At 45.5% G+C, this 21444-nt stretch overlaps 1 protein-coding gene across 2 annotated transcripts in view; it reads left to right on the top strand.

Annotated features, from left to right (window-relative positions):
• Positions 1 to 4648: 4648 nt before the first annotated feature.
• The window catches only part of TRIM33 (tripartite motif containing 33), a 118367-nt gene continuing 101571 nt past the window's right edge, over positions 4649 to 21444 (top strand). For both annotated transcript variants that reach the window (XM_004581898.4, XM_004581897.4), the window contains exon 1: positions 4649 to 5261. In XM_004581898.4, the coding sequence (XP_004581955.1) occupies positions 4730 to 5261 (532 nt within the window). In that variant the 5' untranslated portion in view covers positions 4649 to 4729. The remainder of the gene's footprint in view (positions 5262 to 21444) is intronic.

Below are 21444 nucleotides of genomic sequence, written 5' to 3'. Positions count from 1 at the left end.
GTATTTTTCACCACCTGCACAGATATCAGCCTGGTCCAACCACTCATTATTCCTTATCTGCCTTATTAATAACTAGCATTCTTTTCATTCTGACCGTCTATAGCTGATTTAGCTGACACAGGGAATGTATTCATGACTGTGTTTTGAATCTTTGCTCAAACCTACTGTAGGCTTCCCAGGTCTCAGTGTTTTTTTTTGTTTGTTTGTTTTGAAAGATTTATTTTTATTGAAAAGGCAGATTCACAAAGAAGAGAAAGATCTTCTGTCTGCTAGTTCACTCCCCAAGTGGGTACAACGGCCAGAGGAGAGTTGATCCACAACCAGGGGCCAGGAGCTTCTTCCAGGTCTCCCATGTGGGTGCAGGGTCCTCTACTGCCTCCCCAGGCTACAAGAAGGGAGTTGGATGGGAAATGGAGCAGCTGGGACATGATGCAAAGTGAGGATTTAGCCACTAGGCTATCGTGCCAGGCCCTCTCACTGGTCTTTTTTATTGGAAAGCCAGATTTACAGATCTACTTGCCAAGCTGCCACAATGGCCAGAGCTGAGCTGATCTGCAGCCAGGAGCCAGGAGCCTCCTCCAAGTCTCCCACGTGGATGCAGGCTTCCAAGGCTTTCAGCCATCCTTGACTGCTTTTCCAGGCCATAAGCAGAGAGCTGGATGGGAAATGGAGCAGCTGGGATACAAACTGGTACTCATATGGGATCCTGGCACTTGAAAGACAGAACTTAGCCACAAGGCTCGCGTGCTGGGCCTTCTTAGTGGTCTTAAAACAGGGGTATGTGTACTTCTAGGTGGGGGGAAGTACTTGTTTACCTTAAATACATTCTATTTACATGTGTAAAGTTCATAATATATAAATATATAGCTTTTGGGCCCAGCGCCTTGGCCTAGCGGCTAAAGTCCTGGCCTTGAAGGCGCCGGAATCCCATATGGGTGCCGGTTCTAATCCCGGCAGCTCCACTTCCCATCCAGCTCCCTGCTTGTGGCCTGGGAAAGCAGCCTAGGACAGCCCAATGCATTGGGATCCTGCACCCCCTAGAGAGACCTGGAAGAGGTTCCTGGCTCCTAGGTTCGGATTGGCGCAGCACCAGCTGTTGTGGTCACTTGGGGAGTGAATTGTTGGATGGAAGATCTTCCTCTCTGTCTCTCCTCCTCTCTGTACATCTGCTTTTGTAATAAAAATAAATAAATCTTAAAAAATAAATATATAGCTTTAATGTAATGGTAATTGCATAAAAAGTTAAAAAAATGGTACTGATACAAGACTTTATTTCATTCTAGCAATTCCAGGTTTCATAATTTGGGGTGGGGGAGATTCCCAGCCACCTCTTTTAAGATATTTCCAACATTTTTTCATGTTTAGCACCCAAAAAAACTTTTTAAAACTGTGTATGTTGAGGAGGGATGACAATCTTCAGCCAGCAGTTTCCTTTGCCATTAGACTATTAACTGACAACTGAAAAAATATTAAAATATCAGAAATGACACTTTTCAATTACTTATTTTGGGAAGGAGGTAAGGAAAGCGAGATAACCTGGAGATTTGTTTCCTGAGTGCCTACAATATCCTCCAGTACCCGTGATAGTCCCAGGTCCAAGCCAGGGAGCAGGAACCCAGTTACTTGAGCTATCACTACTGCCTTCCAGCAGCATATACATTAGTGGAAAGCTGGAATTAAGGAGACACAAGTCGGTCTCAAGCCCAGGAACTCTGACATAGGACTTGAATAGCCTAATCAGTGTCTTAATGTCCAGGCAAAACCTGCCTTGCTTTGCAATTACTTAAACTTCTTTAAAAAACTGGGCCTTGCGTTATAGCCTAGTGGCTAAAGTCCTCGCCTTGAACCTTACCTCCCATATGGGCGCCGGTTCTAATCCTGGCAGCCCTGCTTCCCTTCCAGCTCCCTGCTTCTGGGCTGGGAAAGCAGTGGAGGACGGCCCAAAGCCTGGGGACCCTACACCCACATGGGAGACCTGGAAGAAACTCCTGGCTCCTTGCATAGGATTGACTCAACTCTGGCCTTTGCGGCTACCTGGGAAGTGAACCAGTGGATGGAAGATCTTTCTGTCTCTCCTTTATTCTGTAAATCTGACTCCCCAATAAAAAAATAAAGAAATCTTTAAAAAAAAAAAAACTCCTTAAAAAATAAACTTGCTGGATGGGGAAGTTTTCCAAAATCACATTAAGAAGAACGAAAGCTAATACATGTATCATATATAAAAGCTAATAGCATTATATATATATATTTATATAAAGAAGGTCATTTCTGTACATGACCTTACCCCTTTAATAATTCCAATGCCCTGTTGCTCTGATCAACTAAAGCTCTCTGGTTTGCCTTAAGCCCTCTGCACTTACTGTCTGTTCTGCTTTGAACAGTTGCCGCGAACACCAAGCCCGGTCACTGGAACAAATGCCACGAGTCGAGAGACTGAATGCTTGCAATCAAGCATTTATTCAAGCGAGCACACACCAAACAGGACGGGGAAGCAACCGAGAGCGCCCTTGACTTTGGTCTCGTGGAAGTCTGCTGGGCTTTGGTTCCGGCCTAGTGGGAACCTGCTGGGCTTTTGGCTCCGATCTCGTGGGAGCCTGTTGGCTTCGGATGGAAGCCCAAGAGGTTTGGCTCTGGTCTAGTGGGAGCCTGCTGGCTTCCATGACTGAGACCAAGGCATGGGTTTTTATACAATTCAGTGGGTCAAGCAAGCAGTTGTTACAACGTTTTGATTGGTTATTACATGTTTACAATGTATTTTCATTGGTTACTTTCACTTCACAAACATGCTTACTTATTTCCAATTGGTTATAACTTATCTATCAATAACACTTGCTTCTCTTAGCTCTGCAAACCATGTTTTTTTACATATTTATCAAGACACATTTTCTTCTTTTATCATTTTTACCATAACTTGTTTTTCGTGACATGCTTACGTACACTAGAGCTTCTTAACAGGAGTGATAAGACAGAGCTTATGTACATTGGAGTTTCTTGACAGGAGTGATAGGAGAGGTGGCCCCATTTCAGTAGTAGTTTAGGAAGATGGAGTCACCTCTGTCCAAAAGCTCCAACATACATACTATATCCATTGTTACATCACAGCATAGTTTATATAAAAGATCTATTATTATAGTTATTTCCGGGTCATCAATCTCAAACAAAAGTGTAGTAATATTAAGGATATAATTAAGACTATTGATAATATTACTACCCATATCTCCCATAGATTAATTTTTATCTATGTCCACATTAAGTATGTATTGATGAAACAGTATAGATGCAGATGGGAGTAAATAAACACTTAGAATCAGACTGATCCTATCAACAGTTTAGGAAGACAGACTGCTTCATCTTATCATCAAGTCTCCTTCAATCTCCTCTAATGCCTTCTACCCCACTTGGTTCTCCTTCACAACATTTACTTAGCACATCACCAGGGTACCCAACACTTCAAAGTTAACGAAAAAATCAAATGGAGAGATAGTTTTCTTCAGTGCAAAAAAAAATTTCAAATTCACCCGAATTTCCTATAGTATGCATTTTGCATGAACCTTTGCAAGGACCCCACTCATCTCAAATCTTCCTCCAACAGGCATGAAACCCCTGTGGCAGCCTCTCCGCTGTAACCCCAGGGTATCCAGGATGCTGACCCCCAACACAGGGGCAAATGTTCTTGAATGTACATGTAAATAAACAGCATCTTCCAGTGGTTTAGCGCCTTAGACTGGCTCAGAGAATACCACAGAAGGTGATGTTTCTCACGCCCAACCAGCCACCGCACTACAAAACACCTGTTTCCCAAACAGAAAGACAGTTCTTTCTCCAAGCAGTGGTGGTGAGGGCGTGTGTCACCCCGCTTCACCCAGGACGCTAAGTGGGACTCTCAGAAGGACCACAATATTGAGGGCGAGATCCTGGGCTCTCTGTAAACGAACACACATCTTAACAGGCCTTCCCCTCCTCCCCGCACTTCTGGGTGTAGGACTTGAAAAACCCTCCTAAGGGAGCTGCTTCTCGGGTCTCAGAATTGCCTGAAGGAGCAGGAAACAGTTGTATAAAGGGTTTCTTCCTCATCAGGTCTTTGCAACCAGTGTCTGGTAAAACTCCAGTTAAAAAAAAAAAAAGCCAAACAAATACTCGGCTCACACCTCCCCTGAGCCACAGCCAAACAAGAGAACGTGCCTCACACAGCACCGAGAATTGTGAGGCCTGGGAGCTCCGAGGACGCCTCAGAAAGCTTCCGCGGTGACGCTCCCTCAGGCAGGCACCGCCTCAGCCTCCTACCCTTCCATTTTATTCCGCCCTTCTCTCCGCATCACAGCGGAGCCCGAACGCCCAGGCACGCTTCACCAAAGGCCGACATGGTTCCACGGCCTCTGGCTTTAAAAGCTAGCGCCTGTGGAGCTACGGCCCCACGGCCCTGACGCAACGTCCTGGCCCCGGACGTCTGGCCGAGCTTCGCGAACGCCCCGGCGCCCGCGCCCCGAGTTCCCGCCTCCCTCGGAGGGAAGTCCGTGCGTACGTGCGCGCTCCGCGCCCGCCCTCTGGAACCGCGCGACGCGAGGGCGGGGGCGCCGCGTGCGCGCGCGCTCTCGTGGGTTCGCTCGCTCGCTCGCTCGCTCGCTCTCGGCGGCCGTTCTCGCTGCGGCTGGGGCTGGGGGCGGCGGCGGCGGCGGCGACGCGGGCGGCGGGCGGCGCGGGGCGGTCCGGCGGGTTCAAAGAGGAAAACATGGCGGAAAACAAAGGCGGCGGCGAGGCTGAGAGCGGTGGCGGGGGCAGCGGCAGCGCGCCGGTAACTGCCGGAGCCGCCGGGCCCGCGGCGCAGGAGGCGGAGCCGCCTCTCGCCTCGGTGCTGGTGGAGGAGGAGGAGGAGGAAGGCAGCGGCAGGGCCGGCGCGGAGGGCGGCGCGGCTGGGCCCGACGACGGGGGGGTGGCCGCGGCCTCCTCTGGCTCGGCTCCGGCTGCCTCGGCTCCTGCAGCCTCGGTCGTGGGCTCTGGAGCTCCCGGGGGGGCCGTGTCGACGCCGGCCCCGGCTCCAGCCTCAGCCCCTGCTCCGGGTCCCTCGGCGGGGCCGCCTCTCGGACCGCCAGCCTCGCTTCTGGACACCTGCGCCGTGTGTCAGCAGAGCCTGCAGAGCCGGCGTGAGGCGGAGCCCAAGCTGCTGCCCTGTCTTCACTCCTTCTGCCTGCGCTGCCTGCCGGAGCCGGAGCGCCAGCTCAGCGTGCCCATCCCGGGGGGCAGCAACGGCGACATCCAGCAAGGTGAGCCGTGGAGGCCCGACCCGACGTCTGGGCCGCCGGGATTCGCGGGGCCCGGGAGGATCTGGCGACTCTGGGCGGGGGGTGGTGGTGCTGGGGCCCCTGGCTGCTCAGACCCGCGCGATCCCGAGGGGTGGACGAGGTGAAAAGACACTGCCCCTGGGACAGCTTCCAGAGAGGCTGGACCGCGCGAGATAAGCAGGAGGGTGAAGGGAGGGGTGCCGGCTGTGCGACGGGGGGAGGGGGACACTGCGAAGGAGGTTCGCGATGTGCAAGCTGGTTCTGGCGCGGCTGGAGAGCAGAAGCGGGTCTGCGCGGCCCAGCGGAGAGAAGTGGTGTGGAAAGGGTTTGTGAGGGTGGTGGATTGCACTGGAGGGAGAGAATGGGGCCTGTTCTCCGTTTGGAGCAGAGACGACTGCGGAGCAAATCCAACTGGGCGGAAGGCATTGGGGAAAACTTGGAGCTCAAAGGCACCTGAAGGCAAAGAATTTTGAGATGACGTTGGGGGGAGTACCTCAGGAGGTGAGAGTAGCTGCGAAGGGCCTGCGCGGTTAGGGGCAGTCTCAAGGTTTGTGGATGGGCAAGAAGTGAACTTGGAAGGGGAATGAGGGTTAGGTAGAGCTGGGCTTGAATTCGTTTCAGTTCGTTGTGCATTAAGGGCCCTTGGCTGGGGCTGAATGTACTGCTCCCCAAGGACTCCTTTGCAGTCGCACAGGGGAAACAGGTAGCATGTTGCAGGGGCGTGGGCGCTGACTGTAGTGGTTGCGGTGAAATGGAGGGAAGCTGGGGTGAGTTCCTCACTGGGTGGGAGGGAGCATCCCTGGACCTGGAGCCGGCCTGAGACTTTTGGTGGACATTACATTGCATGATCAGCTACACAGACAAGGAGTTCCACGTCCCCGCTCCACAGCTCTTGGGGTTTGGACTTCAGAATCCAGTATTTTGGATTTTTTTTTTTTTTTTTTTTGGTAAGTTCTCTTATGTAGTACTCCAGCAGGGGTGGGATTCTGGAATAACAGCTCATTATCAAACACTGGGAAGTTTCTGCGTTGAAACAGATATTGGATGTGGTGGGCTTTGTTGTAAGCATATGACAAGAAAAATGTTTCAAAGCAGGTACGGAGGGTACTCGGTACTCGGTACTAGAGGGTTGGGATATGGCCAGTGCATTGTCTTCTGTACAGTGGTGGAGTGAACCAAGGGCATGGCTCTTCAAAGGGTAAAGTCAAATTTGTGATCTGAAAATGCCACTTGGAGTACTGGCGAGATGAAGGGAGGAGGGGCTGGCAGCCGGGAGAGAAGTTAGGGGAACGGTGGCAACCATGTAGGCTGGAAATTGTAGGAGCCGTTCCCTGTCAGGAGTTAGAGAAGGAGGGCTTTTCATATGAGTGGTTTAGGGGCTTTGTGACATGCTAAGTTGAGATGTGTCTTTGGCCGCTTTCTACATAGGACTTGGACAAACTAACTTTTCTTGATCTCAGTTTTCTCATTTGTGAACAGGGATGAAAAACGCATTTTTCATAGAGTTACTGAGAAAATGAAGTGAAAATTTATAAAGTGACTCGTAGCGCAGGGTGATGAAGTGACTGCTAGTTTGTTAGTAAGGGAGATTTTGGAGCCAGTTGAAATTGGTGTGTAGACTGAATTCCAGGTTTGTTTGGTGTCTGGGTTATTAATGCAAGTGAAGAATTTAGCCAAAGAAGCCGTTATCTGTAGTGTAGGGAGGGCTAGGATTTCACTTTTGGGTTTGAAGTGTTATGGGGGCATGCAGATGCGATGTTAAAGATTTTCTTGGGTAAAGAAGACACCAGGTGTTAATAGGTGTAGAGGATAGCTCGTGGCCCCAGGAGCTTGGTAAGACCTGTGGGAGCCTGGATTAGGTGGGACATTCAGAGGGAACTCAAGGTGCAGATTGTGTTTGGCTGATGTGGGTGAGGGACTGAGACAGTGAAATTAGCTCTTTGAAATTCTTGCAAGACAGAATAATCTTCAACACCTTTGTTTTTGAACTGGAAGAAATACATGGAAAAGACTAATGCGGTTCTTTTAGTGGTGCTGATTTCTCTCCACTGTCTTTAGCAACCTGGCATCTAACATGTTTTTAGGTAGAGTCCAGAAAATGTTTTTTTTCGGTATAAACGCATATATCCTTTGATTTGCTTTCTCTGGGGAAAGAACTCTGGGTTGTCTGGATTTAGTGGTGTTAGGTTTGCTACTTAATTACCTAATAGGGGCTTGTAACTTTCTGTTACTAACTTTGTCTTCTTTGATGTAGCTAATGGTTATTCACTTACAGCTTACCAAGTTAAATTAAACGTGAAAGTGACGGTGGTTTGTAACTGTGAAATGCTTCAAAAATGCATTATTGAAGGTATTGCTGATCTGTGATCTGAATTGCTGTAGCTGGTAGTTTATCTCGCTGTATTTTGCTGGTGATTCTGAGTTAGTGATGAATACAGCACCCTTCCTTCTCACTGGCCTTTTTCTGTTTCCTTTCCGGGTGGTGGTGGAACAGCAGCGTCAGTAGCATCTATAGCCTTGTTCACAGTACAGATTCTTGTACCCCACTGCAGATCTTTGGACCAGTGAGCCTTTCAGCAAGTCCTCCACGTGATTCTGATGTACGGTCCAGATGAAGAACCACTGTTCGTTAGTCAAGGGATTCTTGTTTCAAATAGTGTCTCCTCATGGAAGCTTTATTTTGACTACTTTTTCTAAAGTGGATCTCTAGGTCACTCTCTGACATTTTTTTGCCTTCATTGCTCAACTAAAATCAGAATGTTTGTGGTTACTCACTTATCTCTCATTTCCCAGTAGAATATGGAATGATTGTTCAATAAATAGCTTTTGAATGAGTAAGAATCACCTGGAGAGTTGATTAGCATTCTAATTTGGGAGCTTCTTCTGAGACTGATTCAGTTGTATCTGCATTTTTAACAAGAACCTCATGTGATTCTGCTGGAGATGGTATCTATGTATCTCACTTAAAGGTGAATTTAAATATTTTAAAAAGTCTGACCTCTGTTTATTTGATTTGTTGAGAAAATAAAAAAATAACTAGCTAATATTTGATAAGTATTAGTAATGAGTTCTTAAAAGCATTCTTGTGATTTTTAAAAAAAATTGGCCTCTGGCATTGTGGTATGGTGGGTTAAGCTGCTGCCTGTGGGGCCTGTAGCCCATATCAGGATGTCTTAGAATCCTGGCTTCTGTGTATCCAATTCAGCTTTTGCTGCTAAGGCTTCCTGGAACATAGCACAGAATGGCTTGGACCTCTCTCACCCATATTGGAGGCCTGGATGTAGTTACTGGCTTCTGGCTTCAGTCTGGTCCAGCTCCAGCCAATGCAGGCAGTTGGGAAGAACTGGTGAATGGACGATCTCCCCCTCTGTGGGTGTGTCTCTGTCACTGTACATTTCAAGCTATTACAAAAAAATGATGCCTTTTCAGGTTGTATTAGTAGTGGCTATGTTTAAGTCTGCACTATAGCAGTAAATTTGAATTTATGTCTGTTTATTTGAAGAAACTCTAGAACTTTTGAAGGAGATGAGATACATCTTCAGTTATGATGTGGGAGTAAGTTGTTTTGGGTTTTTTCATTAATTAACCATGTAACCATTGGACAAGGCCCCTAGGGTGCTGCCTGCATGAATCTGCAATATGAGGAGGTTGAGTTTCTTCCATAAAATTCTGGGATTCTCTTGTCTTTGACAGAAGCTAAGTTTTCACATCTGCTTCTGTTTAATATTCTTACAGCCTGTGGGGAGTGATGGAAAGATCAGCATGGAAAGATGATTCTATTTCCAAATCCTCCAGGTTACTGTGGAAAGTTTAAAGGGCAGCGGCAATGACTTGAAGAGTACCTCCTCTTAATGTTTCTGTCTGTCACTGTCTGCCGTGAGCCACTCTGGAGAGTTTTCTTTTTTTGAGCCCATGAAAGTTCTTACTCAGAATATTCTGAAGGTACTTTTGAAAGTTCATGGAAAATAGATTTAAAGGATACATTGAAATTCGTGCAGAAAAGAAATTTTGTTAAAAGACTATTTGAAAGGCAGCATTACACGGAGAGGCGAGACAAAGAACTTCCATCTGTTGAATTAAGTCCCCAAATGGCTGCAACAACTGAAGTTGAGCTGATCCAAAGCCAGGAGCCAGGAGGTTCTTCCTGGTCTCCCACATGCATACTTCAGTCATTTTCTGCTGCTTTTCCAGGCCATAAGCAGGGAGCTTGATTGGAAGTGGAACAGTTGGGACATGAACCAGTGCCCATATGGGATGCTGAAACAGCAGGTGGAGCGTTAGTGTGCTGTAGCATTGCACTGGCCCTGTGCAGAAAAATTTTAAGTTATGTATCCAAGGAGTTTTCTAAAACATAGTGGAAAATGTGCATTATGAAAAATATTGCATAGATTTTGAAATATTTTTGTACCAAAACTTTCACTTTTTAACCAATATAATAAATAACCATTTGTTTGAAAGATAGAGCAAGAGCAAGAGAGGGACAGAATGTGAGCCATCCTCCATCTGCTGGGTGTACCACTTCTCCTCCCTCTTAATTCCTGCACTAGGCAGGGCTGAGCCAGGCCAGAGCCAGAAACTGGGAACACCATCTGGGTCTTGCACATGGGTGGCAGGGAGCCAAGCACTTGAGTATCTCTGCCTTCCAAGGTGGATTTTTGCAAGAAACTGGATTGAAAGTGGAGCTGTCAGGATTCAGACTGGCATCCTAGTATGAGATATTCCAGCATCCATGCCCTCAATCAGTTTTTTGAAGTATCCTTGTCTTTTGAAGGCTGGGCTGTTCTAGCCTGTGTGTGACTTATGTGGGAATATCCTTTTATCCTTTTTTTTTTTTTTTAGCATTTATTTTTATTGGAAAGTCAGATTTATAGAGAGGAGAGACAAAGATCTTCCATCTACTGCTTCACTCTTCAAGTGGCCAGAAGCCAGGAACAACTTCTGGTCTCTCATGCATGTGCAGAGTTCCAATGCTTTGGGCCGTCCTCTACTGCTTTCCCAGGTCACAAGCAGGGCTCTGAATGGGAAGTGGAGCAGCTAGGATATGAACTGGTGCCCATATGGGATCCTAGCACATTCAAGATGAGGACTTTAACCAATAGGCTATTGCACTGGACCCGCAAACATCCTTTCTTAATATAATCTACAAAAACACATTTAGATTTTTTTTTGTTTTATGCATTTTCATGTTACTTTAAAGGCAAAGAGACAAACATCTTCTATTCCCTGATCCAATACCCAGATGCAATCAGTGTAGTGGCAAAGACCCAAGTACTTGAACCATCATCTGTTAATTCCCGTGGTATGCATTAGCAGAGAACTTGAGTCAGGAACCAAGGAGCTGGGCCTGAAACCTGGCATTCCCACTTGAAATGTGGGCATCCCAAGTGGCTGCTGCTGTCGACCCCCACCGCTTGTTTGAAAGCATTTTTTTTAAAAGATTTATTTATTTTTACTACAAAGTCAGATATACAGAGAGGAGGAGAGACAGAGATCTTCCGTCTAATGATCCACTCCCCAAGTGAGCCGCTACGGCTGGTGCTGCGCCAATCTGAAACTGGGAGCCAGGAGCTCTTCTGGGACTCCCCAGGCAGGTGCAGGGTTCCAAAGCTTTGGGCCGTTTTTGCCTGCTTTCCCAGGCCACAAGCAGGGAGCTGGAAGGGAAGTGGAGCTACCGGAATAAGAACCGGCGTCCATATGGGATCCCGGCGGCGTTAAAGGCAAGGACTTTAGCTGCTAGGCCACTGCGCTGAGCCCAGCATTTTTTTTTTTTGTTCTGTTTTGTTTTAATTTGAAGGGAATTGAGTGAGAAGGAAGGAGAGCAAAAACACGTATTCTCTGGGTCGCTCCTCAGAAGTGTTGCAACAACCATGTTGAAGCCAGAAGCCAGGCAATCCATCCTGATCACCCACATGGGTGAATGACCATAGACAAATTATTTGACATCTGTAGGTTCAGAGTAATAATTATATGTACCTCATTGTGCTTTTATGAGGGTTAAATGATGTAATACATTACAAATTATAAATTGTAGTCTTTTTAAAACAAATTATTATTATTATTATTATTATTATTATTAGAAAAGTAGATTTATGGACAGATGGAGACAAAGATCTTCCATCTGCTGGTTCACACCCCTAGTAGCTGCAGTGACCAGAGCTGAGCATATACAAAATCAGGATCCAGGAGCTTATTCTGAGTTTCCCACGCAGGTGCAGGGTCCCAAGGCTCTGGACCATCCTCTACTGCTTTCCCAGGCCACAAGCAGGGATCTGAATGGGAAGTAGAGCAACTAGGACACTAACTGATGCCATAGGGGATCTTGGTGCTTGCAAGTCAGGGATTTAGCCACTGAGCCATTGCACCAGGCCCAAATTATAACCTTTTTAAAAAAGTTAATTTTTAAAATTTATTTGAAATATATACAGAGAGGGGGAGAGACAGAGAGGAAGATTTTCCATTCATTGATTCACTCCCCAAGCGCCCATAACGGCCGGAACTGGGCCAGTCCGAAGCCAGGAACAAGGAGCCTCTTCCGGATCTGCCACGTGGGTGTTGGGTCCTAAGGCCTTGGCCTGTCCTCCCCTGCCTTCCCAGGCCACAAACACGGAGTTGGATGAGATCCAGTGCCCATATGGGATCCTGGCACGTGCAAGGCAAGGACTTCAGCTGCTCGGCTACTGCACTGTGCTCCCAAAGTATAATCATAATCATCTTCTAGTTGTCCTTCATTGACTTTGTGACCATCACTGATAATAAGCAGAGAAGGCGGAAGTGTATAATGTTCATTTTTTTCTAGGCTTTTCTGTCTGATGTATAGCACACCTGATGAAGTCATTTAAATTCCAAACCTACCCCAGCTACCTGTTGCTTATAATGTGAAAGCATGTAAACTGGGGCAGGTGTTTGTAGCAGTTCACAGTTCAGGTATTGCTTGGTGAGCCCAAATTGGGAATACTTCTGTCATTGTCATAGCTTTGCTTTGATTTCACCTTGCTGCACCCTGGGGTCAGTAGGGAAGCCTGGGTCAAGTTCTGGGTTCCTGGCTGCAACCTGGCCAAGCCTGTCTGTTGTGGACCTTTAGACATTAAACCAGCACATGAGAGATCTTTGCCTCTGTGACTTTCAAACAAACTTTAAAAAAAAAAGTTAAAAAATTTATAAACTAAATTCTAAGTTATAATCATGTCTATAATCGTATCAGAAATTCTGGAGGAATCAAATTTTTCTGTATTTTCTCATTTATACTCTATTCAGTGGCCTCCACATGATATGTGGTCCACAGACTATGAGTGTGTAGGTGTCCTGAGGCCATTCCAGGGTCCACATGGTTAAAGCTGCTTGGTGATTCCATTAATTCTTGTGTCTCTTGTTCACTGTTCTTTTATTTATGTTAATAGTGAGAGGCAGTGATGAGTTCAACTACTAGCACCTTAGCCTGAGTTAAGATGGTGGCTGCAAATCATAGTAAATATCATTGAATACTGACTGGGGTGGGTGTTGTGGGTTGCTAGGGGTTATACTGCCACTTGGGATTCCTGCATCCCATATCAGAATGCTGGTTGGAGTCTAACCTACTTTGTTTCCAGTCCAGTGGGTGGAAGATATCTGTGTTATTAAAGATATTGTTAGTATAAAAAGCAGTAGGCCAGAGAGAGAGGGGCAGGAAGAAATTTTCCAATTTGCTGGTTCATTCCACAGATGGCTGTAGTAAGCCAGGACAGGCTGAAGCCAGGAGCTCAGAGCTCAGCCCAAGTCTCCCATGTGGGTGGCAGGGGCCCAGCGATTTGGGCTGTGGTATACTGCCTTCCCAGGAACGTTAGTAGGGAGATGGATGGCGCTGGGGTAGCTGGAACTGGAATTGGCACTCTTACATGAGATGCTTTGCAAGCTGTTTTTAACGTTCTACAGCACAATATCAGCCTCTTGGCTATTGCTCTGTTTTTCCAGTAGATGATAATAAGCAAATAACTTTTATAAGTTGTTGACTTTTCACTGCCACTTCCTTAAAACATCTAAGCTAACAATGGTTGTGAGATGTTAAGTTAAACTGCCACCTGCAATACTGGCAATCTCACATGAGTGCCAGTTTGAGTAGTGGCTCCTCGCTTACTTGCTCTGTCACTCTCGCTCTCTCCTTCCCTCTCCATCTCTGTAACTGTGCCTTCCAGATAGTAAGGAAATCTTATTGACCCGTACCAGTATTACAAAAATAAAATGTAAATGAAACATAAAATTTAAAAAATACCAGCTTCACTTAATATTCTTGAGGAAAGAATAAAAACTTTTATTGTTCCTTAATGTTCTATGTGATAAAATGGGAAATGTACAATAAATGTATCTTATGTAAATTGAAGTGCAAGAAGAAAAGTGTTTGTGCAGTTATCTGAGTTCCAGGCAGAATTGACTGACTTTTTATGGCAGATAATTCCTCTTTGATGGAATGATTGATGAACTTTGATTTTTAGACATGGATATTTGGCAACTATTTTCTTTATAATGGATGAATTGGGCTTGTCACTTCAAGGAAAACAATTGATATTAAGTATTGCCAGTGATAAAAATTGAGCTTAAAAATGAAGATTATAGTTTTGGAAAGCTTGAATCTACTGCCAGGAACTTGACAGTTTCTCAATATTTAATGGCATTTTTGTTGAAATAGGCAGCCATACTAATGAACATGCGTTTTTTTTTTTTATATTGTATAATGAAATGTCAGCATTTAAAAGATCTGTATGACTAATATTATTCAAACACACAATGCCTAAGTTACAGTCATGCCCAGGGGGCCTGGCACAGTGGCCTAGTGGCTAAAGTCCTTGCCTTGCATGCACCGAGATCCCATGTGGGTGTTGATTCATATCCTGGCTGCTCCACTTCCCTTCTAGCTCCCTGCTTGTGACCTAGGAAAGCAGTGGAGGATGACCCAAAGTCTTGGAACCCTGTGCTTATGTTGGAGACCTGGAGAAGCTCTCCTGGTTCCTGGCTTTGGATTGGCTCAGTTCGGCTGCTGGTGCCACTTGGGGAATGAACCAGCAGATGGGACATCTTTCTCTCTGTATCTCTTTCTCTATGTAAATCTGACTTTCCAATAAAAAATGAATATATAAATCTTTTTAAAAAATGCATGGAAAAAAGATTCAAGCACAAAATAGAATAATAAATAAATTTTAATGTGAGAAGAGTAAAATTTAATTGATGAGGTTTGAGATTCCATATTACAAATGATATTTAGAAATTAGAGTAGCGTATATTTGGCAATTTTCTATTAAAATTGGACATTGATACATTTAGGAAATGTGGAGCAGTGCTACTCTTGATTGTTTTCTCCAAAACAAAAAGCTATTAATTAATGATAAAAACATTTAAACCTGAAATGGGCATATTGTTTTCAAATAATTAGTAATTATCTTTTAAAATTTCTTATACTGTACACATTGAGTAAAATAGCAGATTTAAGCAAGAACCTTATTTTTCAAGATTTATTTATTTTTATTGGAAAGTCAGATATACAGAGAGGAGGAGAGATAGGAAGATCTTCTGTCTGATAATTCACTCCCCACGTGAGCACAATGGCCGGTGCTGCGCCAATCCGAAGCCGGGAGCCTGGAATTTCTTCCAGGTCTCCCATGTGGGTGCAGGGTCCCAAGGCTTTGGGCCATCCTTCTCTGCCTTCCCAGGCCATAAGCAGGGAGCTGGATGGGAAGTGGAGCTGCTGGGGTTAGAACTGGCGCCCATGAGGGATCCTGGCACCTTCAAGACGAGGACTCTAGCCATTAGGCTATTGTGCCAGGCTCAGAGAACTCTTTTGAAATCGCCAATAATTAAGAGTATAGGAGGAAGGGAATGTCATTGTGACACCAGTATACCCATATGAGAACAAGTTCAAGCCCAGGTCACTCCACTTTTCCTCTTTCTTCTTCTTCTTCTTCTTCTTCTTCTTCTTCTTCTTCTTCTTCCTCCTCTTCTTCCTCCTCCTCCTCCTCTTCCTTTTTCTTCTTCGTCTTCTAAAGATTTATTTATTTCTATTACAAAGTCAGATATACAGAGAGGAGGAGAGACAGAGAGGAAGATCTTCCGTCCGATGATTCACTCCCCAAGTGAGCGCAACGGCCGGTGCTGTGCCGATCTGAAGCCAGGAGCCAGGAACCTTTTCCAGGTCTCCCACACTGGTGCAGGGTCCCAAAGCTTTGGGCCGTTTTTGCCTGCTTTCCCAGGCCACAAGCAGGGAGCTGGATGGGAAGTGGAGCTGCCGGGATTAGAACCGGTGCCCATAAGGGATCCCGGTGCATTCATTGCGAGGACTTTAGCCATTAGGCCACGCTGCCGGGCCCTCTTTTTTTTTTTTTTTTATAGAGTTGTTTATTTTTATTTAAAGGCAGATTTTACAGAGAGAGAAGAGCCAGAAAAAGAGAGGTTTTCCATCTGGTGGTTTGTTCCACAAATGTCCATAATCGCTAGAGCTGAACCAGTCTGAAGCCCGGGATCAGGAACTTCTCTCTGGAGCTCCTGTGTGAATGTAGGAGTCCAAGAACTTGGGCCAACCTCCATTGCCTTTGCAGGTCATAGACAGGGAACTGAATTGGAAGTGGAGCAGCTGGGACTCCTTGAACTCTTTGCCAGATGGGATGCTGGCACTGCAGGTGGAAGATTAACTAATTAATGTGCCATTGCATGGGGCCCATCATGCTACTTCCGATCCAGTTCCCTACTAATGTGCCTGGGAAAGCAGAGGAAGATGACTGAAGTGCTTGGATCTTTGTCACCCACGGAAAATCCCACTGACTTTTCCAGACTCCTGACTTTGGCCTACCCGTTGGAGTCACTTGGGGAGTAAACCAGCGGATGGAAGATATGTCTATCTTGTCACCATCTTTTCAAATAAATAAAATCCAGTAAACTTGAAAGCAGAAGAATTGATGGCCTACAATAGTTCTCACTTGAAAAAAAAATAGGGTTGGAATCATCTGTGTGATGCAGAAAGTATGAGTTTGCTAGGCCAGTCAAATAAAATGTCCATCAAAGCTGAGAGGAACGTATCCTCTACCTCCAAAGGTGTCAGTGACCATTGTGAGGAAGAGGTTGGGGAAAGGATCCTCTAGCAGAGTTGAGGAGTCTTTTCTGTCAGTGGCCATTTATATATTTACAGCATCATTCTTGGGTCCTGCAAGTTTTTCAACTTAAAAGTTAGAATGCTACAGATTTATTGAATTTTGAGTCCTACCTGTTTTTGTCTTGGTAGAGCTAAATACCAAGTGATATCCCAGGCCTTTGGGCCTGTGGGCCTATGGGCCTGATTTTCCCATGCCTGTCCTAGTGTGTGCCTAGTGTGTGCCTCTAGGGTCAGCACTGTTGAACAGTATTGCCTGTGAAGGGTGTCGTCATGTATAAGCACTGGTCCAGATACTGTTGCTCCATTCCCCATCCCATTCCCTACTGTAAGATGAGTGGGAAAGCAGTTAGACAAGGCCCGAGTGCTTGGGCGCCTGACATTCAGTGTGCGTTTAGAGGCCCAGGTGGAGGCTTGGGCCCTGCCCCAAGGCTCTTGGAGCCATTTGTGAAATGAGCCAGCAGATGGAGGGAAGATTTCTCTTTCTCCAGCCTGCTCTGTAGCTCTTTTACAAAAGTAAAGCAAATCTTAAAAATGCTTGGGATCTCCTGCCTAGATATCTTGTGCAGCTTACTGAGGTAGGTACCTACTAGTGTAGGTAGGATTTTTTTCCTGTTCTTTAATTTTTTTTTTTTTCCTGACAGCCAATTTGACAAATAATACTGTGACTAAACCTTTATAGGCTTATCTGTCAAAGTCATAATTTTTTATGTGTTAAGATGTGCATGCTTTTCCATTGGTTAGCTGTGGAATTACTTTCTGTTGTCTCTTCCAGTTTAAGAAGTCAGTGTTGTGTCTAGGGTGATTTTGCTTCTTTGTGCAACCACAGTTGGGTGTTTTTTTGTTTTGTTTTTAGAACATTTTAATATCCTTTTATTTCCTTATGCTGGTTTTAAAATACACCGATTGCCTTTGTGTTTATTTTTTTACTTCATTGTTTTAAAAGTTTATTGTGCTTTTTTTATTTAGTCTTTCGATCTTTTATAGTAAGAATACTTCATAAAGGTTTTTTCTTGCTTTCCAACCCTTTTTGGAACTGATATTTTTTGGATGTTGACTCTTGGGTTTATGTTTTTCCATCTTTAATGTTACCCTTCTTTTTGTTTTCTTATTTAACTGACATTCTGAAAGATCTCTTTGACTTTAATCCTTTTCTTGAGTTAATTTCATAAATTACACTGTATATTTTCTTTGCTTAGATTGGATTTTTTATAGCATTCCATAGTTCTTTTTCTTTGGATTTAATATCTTTCTCTGGGGATCCCAGCTAGTTCTTCTCTAGTGTTTTTCATTTGCCATTGTTGTCCATTTTATTTTTTGGGGCATGTGGGTTTTTCCTTTATATCTTGACCTTTACAATGTTTGCTATGTGGGCCCGGCACGGTGGCGCAGCGGTAAAGGTCCTCGCTTTGCACGTCCCGGGATCGCATATAGTCGCCGGTTTTAATCCCGGGGGCCCTGCTTCCCATCCAGCTCCCTGCTTGTGGCCTGGGACAGCAGTAGAGGACAGCCCAAAGCTTTGGGACCCTGCACCCGTGTGGGAGACCCGGAAGAGCTCCTGGCTCCTGGCTTCGGATTGGCTCAGCTGCAGCCGTTGCACTCACTTGGGGAGTGAACCATCGGAAGGAAGATCTTCCTCTCTGTTTCTCCTCCGCTCTTTATATCCACCTTTCTGATAAAAATAAATAAATCTTAAAAAAAAAATATTTGCTGTGTCATCTGAATCCATGTTACATATCTAAATTTGGCAGGAATTGTTCTACAAGTTGAGTTCAAAGAAATGCATTATATTTTGTGTACAGCTTGACCTGTATCCATAGTAGATTTGGAGGAATGAGAATGTCTATATTCCCATTCTACCATTGCAAATGATCGTCAGAATAGGAGTTTTGGACCAGCTCTGGCCTTGAATCCATTTGTGGTTTAATAGACTATGAATATTCAAGTTATACATCATATTTTCTTTGCTGTTACTGAGGATTGGCTTAAAAACTAAACTTTTCATGATAAATGCCTGTACAGTTTGGCATACAGAGTAGTTGTGGCTGACAGCCACTGCTTTTGCCCTTAATGTTGTTTTGGAGGTGGCAACCCTACCTTCTCAAGTGCTTATAATTGATTTTGTTTGTGTGCTTTTGACTCAGGCTTTTCTTAACTTTTTTCTCCCTCAAATTATCTATGTATTCCTTCATGTAGGTTATTTGAATTATTGAGAAGAAAAATTGGTTGTAATCTAGTTATTTGAATCTGTCTAGCCTTGCTGTTTTTTGTCTATGAAATAGTATCAGCTCTGTGTTTTAACTTTTTCATTTATTCTATTTGCTTATAAAATTCTTTTGAGGAGAGTGTTTAGCCTAAGTGATTGCAGTGCTGGTTGAGACGTGTTTGTCCGGGTGGGTGCCGTGATATAGCAGATTAAGCTTCTGCCTGTGGCACTGGCATTCACGTGGATACCAGTTCATGTCTTGGATGCTCCATTTTTCATCCAGCTCCCCGCTTATGACCTAGAAAAGCAGCAGATGCTGGCCCAAGTCCTTGGGTCCCTGCACCGATGTAGGAGACCTGGAAGAAACTCCTGGCTTCGATTGGCTCAACTTTGGCTATTTTAGTCATCTGGGGAGAGTATTAGTGAATGGAAAACCTCTGTCTCTGCTTTCTGTAAATCTGCCTTTTAAATAAAAATAAGTGTTTTGTTTTGTATTTTGAAAGACATGTGTGTGCCAGTGTCTCACATTGGAATACCTGGGTTTGATCTCCTGTCTTGGGCTCTTTGTTAAGACCATCATTCTTGCTAATGCTGACCCTGGGAGGCAGTGGTGATAGCTCACGTGATTGGATTTCTGCCACCCTGTGGGACACCAGATTTGCGTTCCTGCCTCTTGGGTCCTCCTTGGACCTACCTGCAGTGATGGGTCTTTGGGGAGTGAGCCAGTGGATGGGATCCCACTGTTTCTTTTTATTGTAAAAGGAGGGCAAATGTTTCCAAGCTTACAATTAAACTCTTTGATGGATGATTTTACTTTCTATTTTTTTCAATTTTTATTTTTTAATAATTTTTACATGGTTGATCAGGGTGGGAAGGATTGAGGTTTAGGGAAAATTGGGCGAACTCATTGCTTCCAAATTTGGTATTTCTTATTCTTGTTCCTGGGGGAAGGGGAGAGATAAAGGGGGAAGCCACTCATGATTTTCCACACATCTCAGTACCCAGGGATGAGGAACCGCCACCTCATATCAACCCAGAGTCTCGACGTGTACATATTCTGAGGGTTCTGTCCAGGTGGTTTGGATAGTTCTGAAATGCTGCTGTTTTCACCGATCCAAGGGTGATGTCACCCTCCCAATGTCCATTGGCTCCCTTCACCAAGATTTTTTTTGCTGTCATCATTTGTTTGGGGTAGTTGTCCAGTTCTATTCTCCTGCTACAGCATCAAATGTGCTGCCATATTTTCCTTTTACAACAGGGCCTGTGTCTACTGCTCCACCTTTTTCATTATATAGGACATGTTCTTGCACACAATTTCAAGTGCTTGGACCAGGTGTCCCAAGCATCAATTGATCCCTCTCCCCTGGAGCTCACAAACCTGGCACCCACCTATTAGCTGGGCCCCAGGACCTGAGCCTAGCTACCTGACCCCTGTCAGATCCCCAACACTGAAACTCACGTACCTGGCCCCTGCTAGACCCAGGCTGAGAACTTGCCTCACCTCAGCGTCTGCAGTCTTATTGTGCAGCCTGGCCTAGCCTAGTCTGCCCCCTGTTTCAACTCCTGGTGGATGCTGCGACCTATCCAAGCCCAGCCTGATTGCTGTCCTGGTCCTAATGTGAACTGGCTGGTGTTGCAGCCCGATCTGCCTGCTCCTGCCCCATGTCCTGCTTCTCAGATCTGTCAGTGGGTGTTATATGCTGGCCCAGACTAGTCTTCCCAGACCTGACCCACATGGATGCCGGTGGGTGGGTCCTGTAACTTGGGCTGCTCCTTGCCTTGCTTCTTGTGCTCACCTGAAGGGACTACAGCCCAGTGAAGAAGTTTCCCAGACTTCTCCATCGAGCCTCCTTCCAGTGGTATTTCTTGCACACACCAGTGGGTCATTGGCCCAGGTTGACTTTGTCTACCTCCTGTCCTGACAAGAGTAGTGGCCTTGTTCAACTGGCCACACCCATTCTGGTTCTTTCTTTTTCTTTTTTTTTTTTCTTTTAAGATGTATTTTGTTTTTATTGGAAAGTCAGATATACAGAGAGGAGGAGGGACAGAGAGGAAGATCTTCCATCCGATGATTCAATCCCCAAGCGACCGCAGCGGCTGGAGCTTAGCTGGTCTGAAGCCAGGACCCAAGAGCCTCTTTCTGATCTCCCACACGGATGCAGGATCCCAAAGCTTTGAGACATCCTTGACTGCTTTCTCAGGCCACAAGCAGGGAGTTGGATGGGAACCGGGGCTGCCTGGACTAGAACTGGCACCCATAGGGGATCCTGGTGCTTTCAGGGTAAGGACTTTAGCCATTAGGCTACAGTGCCGTGGTTCCATTCTGGGTCTTCTTATTGGGTGTTGCAGCCTAGTGATACCTGGTTCGTGCCCAGACACTACTTTCGCATAGTTCAGCCGGAGTCAACATCTAGTCTGGCCTGTTTTACACCCAGCCTGGCTCTCACGAGTGCCAGTGGTGGCTGGAGTCAAGCCCAGTCTGTCACTCCACAGTTCCAGTGCACACCCATACTGGTGCAGTGTGTAGTCATTTAGAGCCACACTTGCTGCTCTCAATCGTACTCTCATTCTCACTAGTGGGAACCCCAGTCCAGCTGGTGCGCCCCGTTAGCTCCCCGGCAAGGCCTAACCCCATCCACCATTCTTGGGCAAGCTACAGAGATTACAGTTCTGCATTGCCCACATTGCCCCCCACAGATTCTGCTGTCAGACCCACTTCTCTCACTTTTGTTCTACCTCCAAACCAATTTGGTGTGAGTCCCCTATTTACATACATATGTCATGGACTTATCAATGGAAGTCACTCAGCTGTAATTCCTGATCTGGGCATAAAAACCACAGGTCATCTTTCA

This window comes from Ochotona princeps, chromosome 2, assembly GCF_030435755.1.
Source record: "Ochotona princeps isolate mOchPri1 chromosome 2, mOchPri1.hap1, whole genome shotgun sequence".
NCBI lineage: Eukaryota > Metazoa > Chordata > Mammalia > Lagomorpha > Ochotonidae > Ochotona > Ochotona princeps.
Note: the sequence above shows the minus strand (reverse complement) of the source record. Positions and strands in the feature narration are given on the sequence as shown.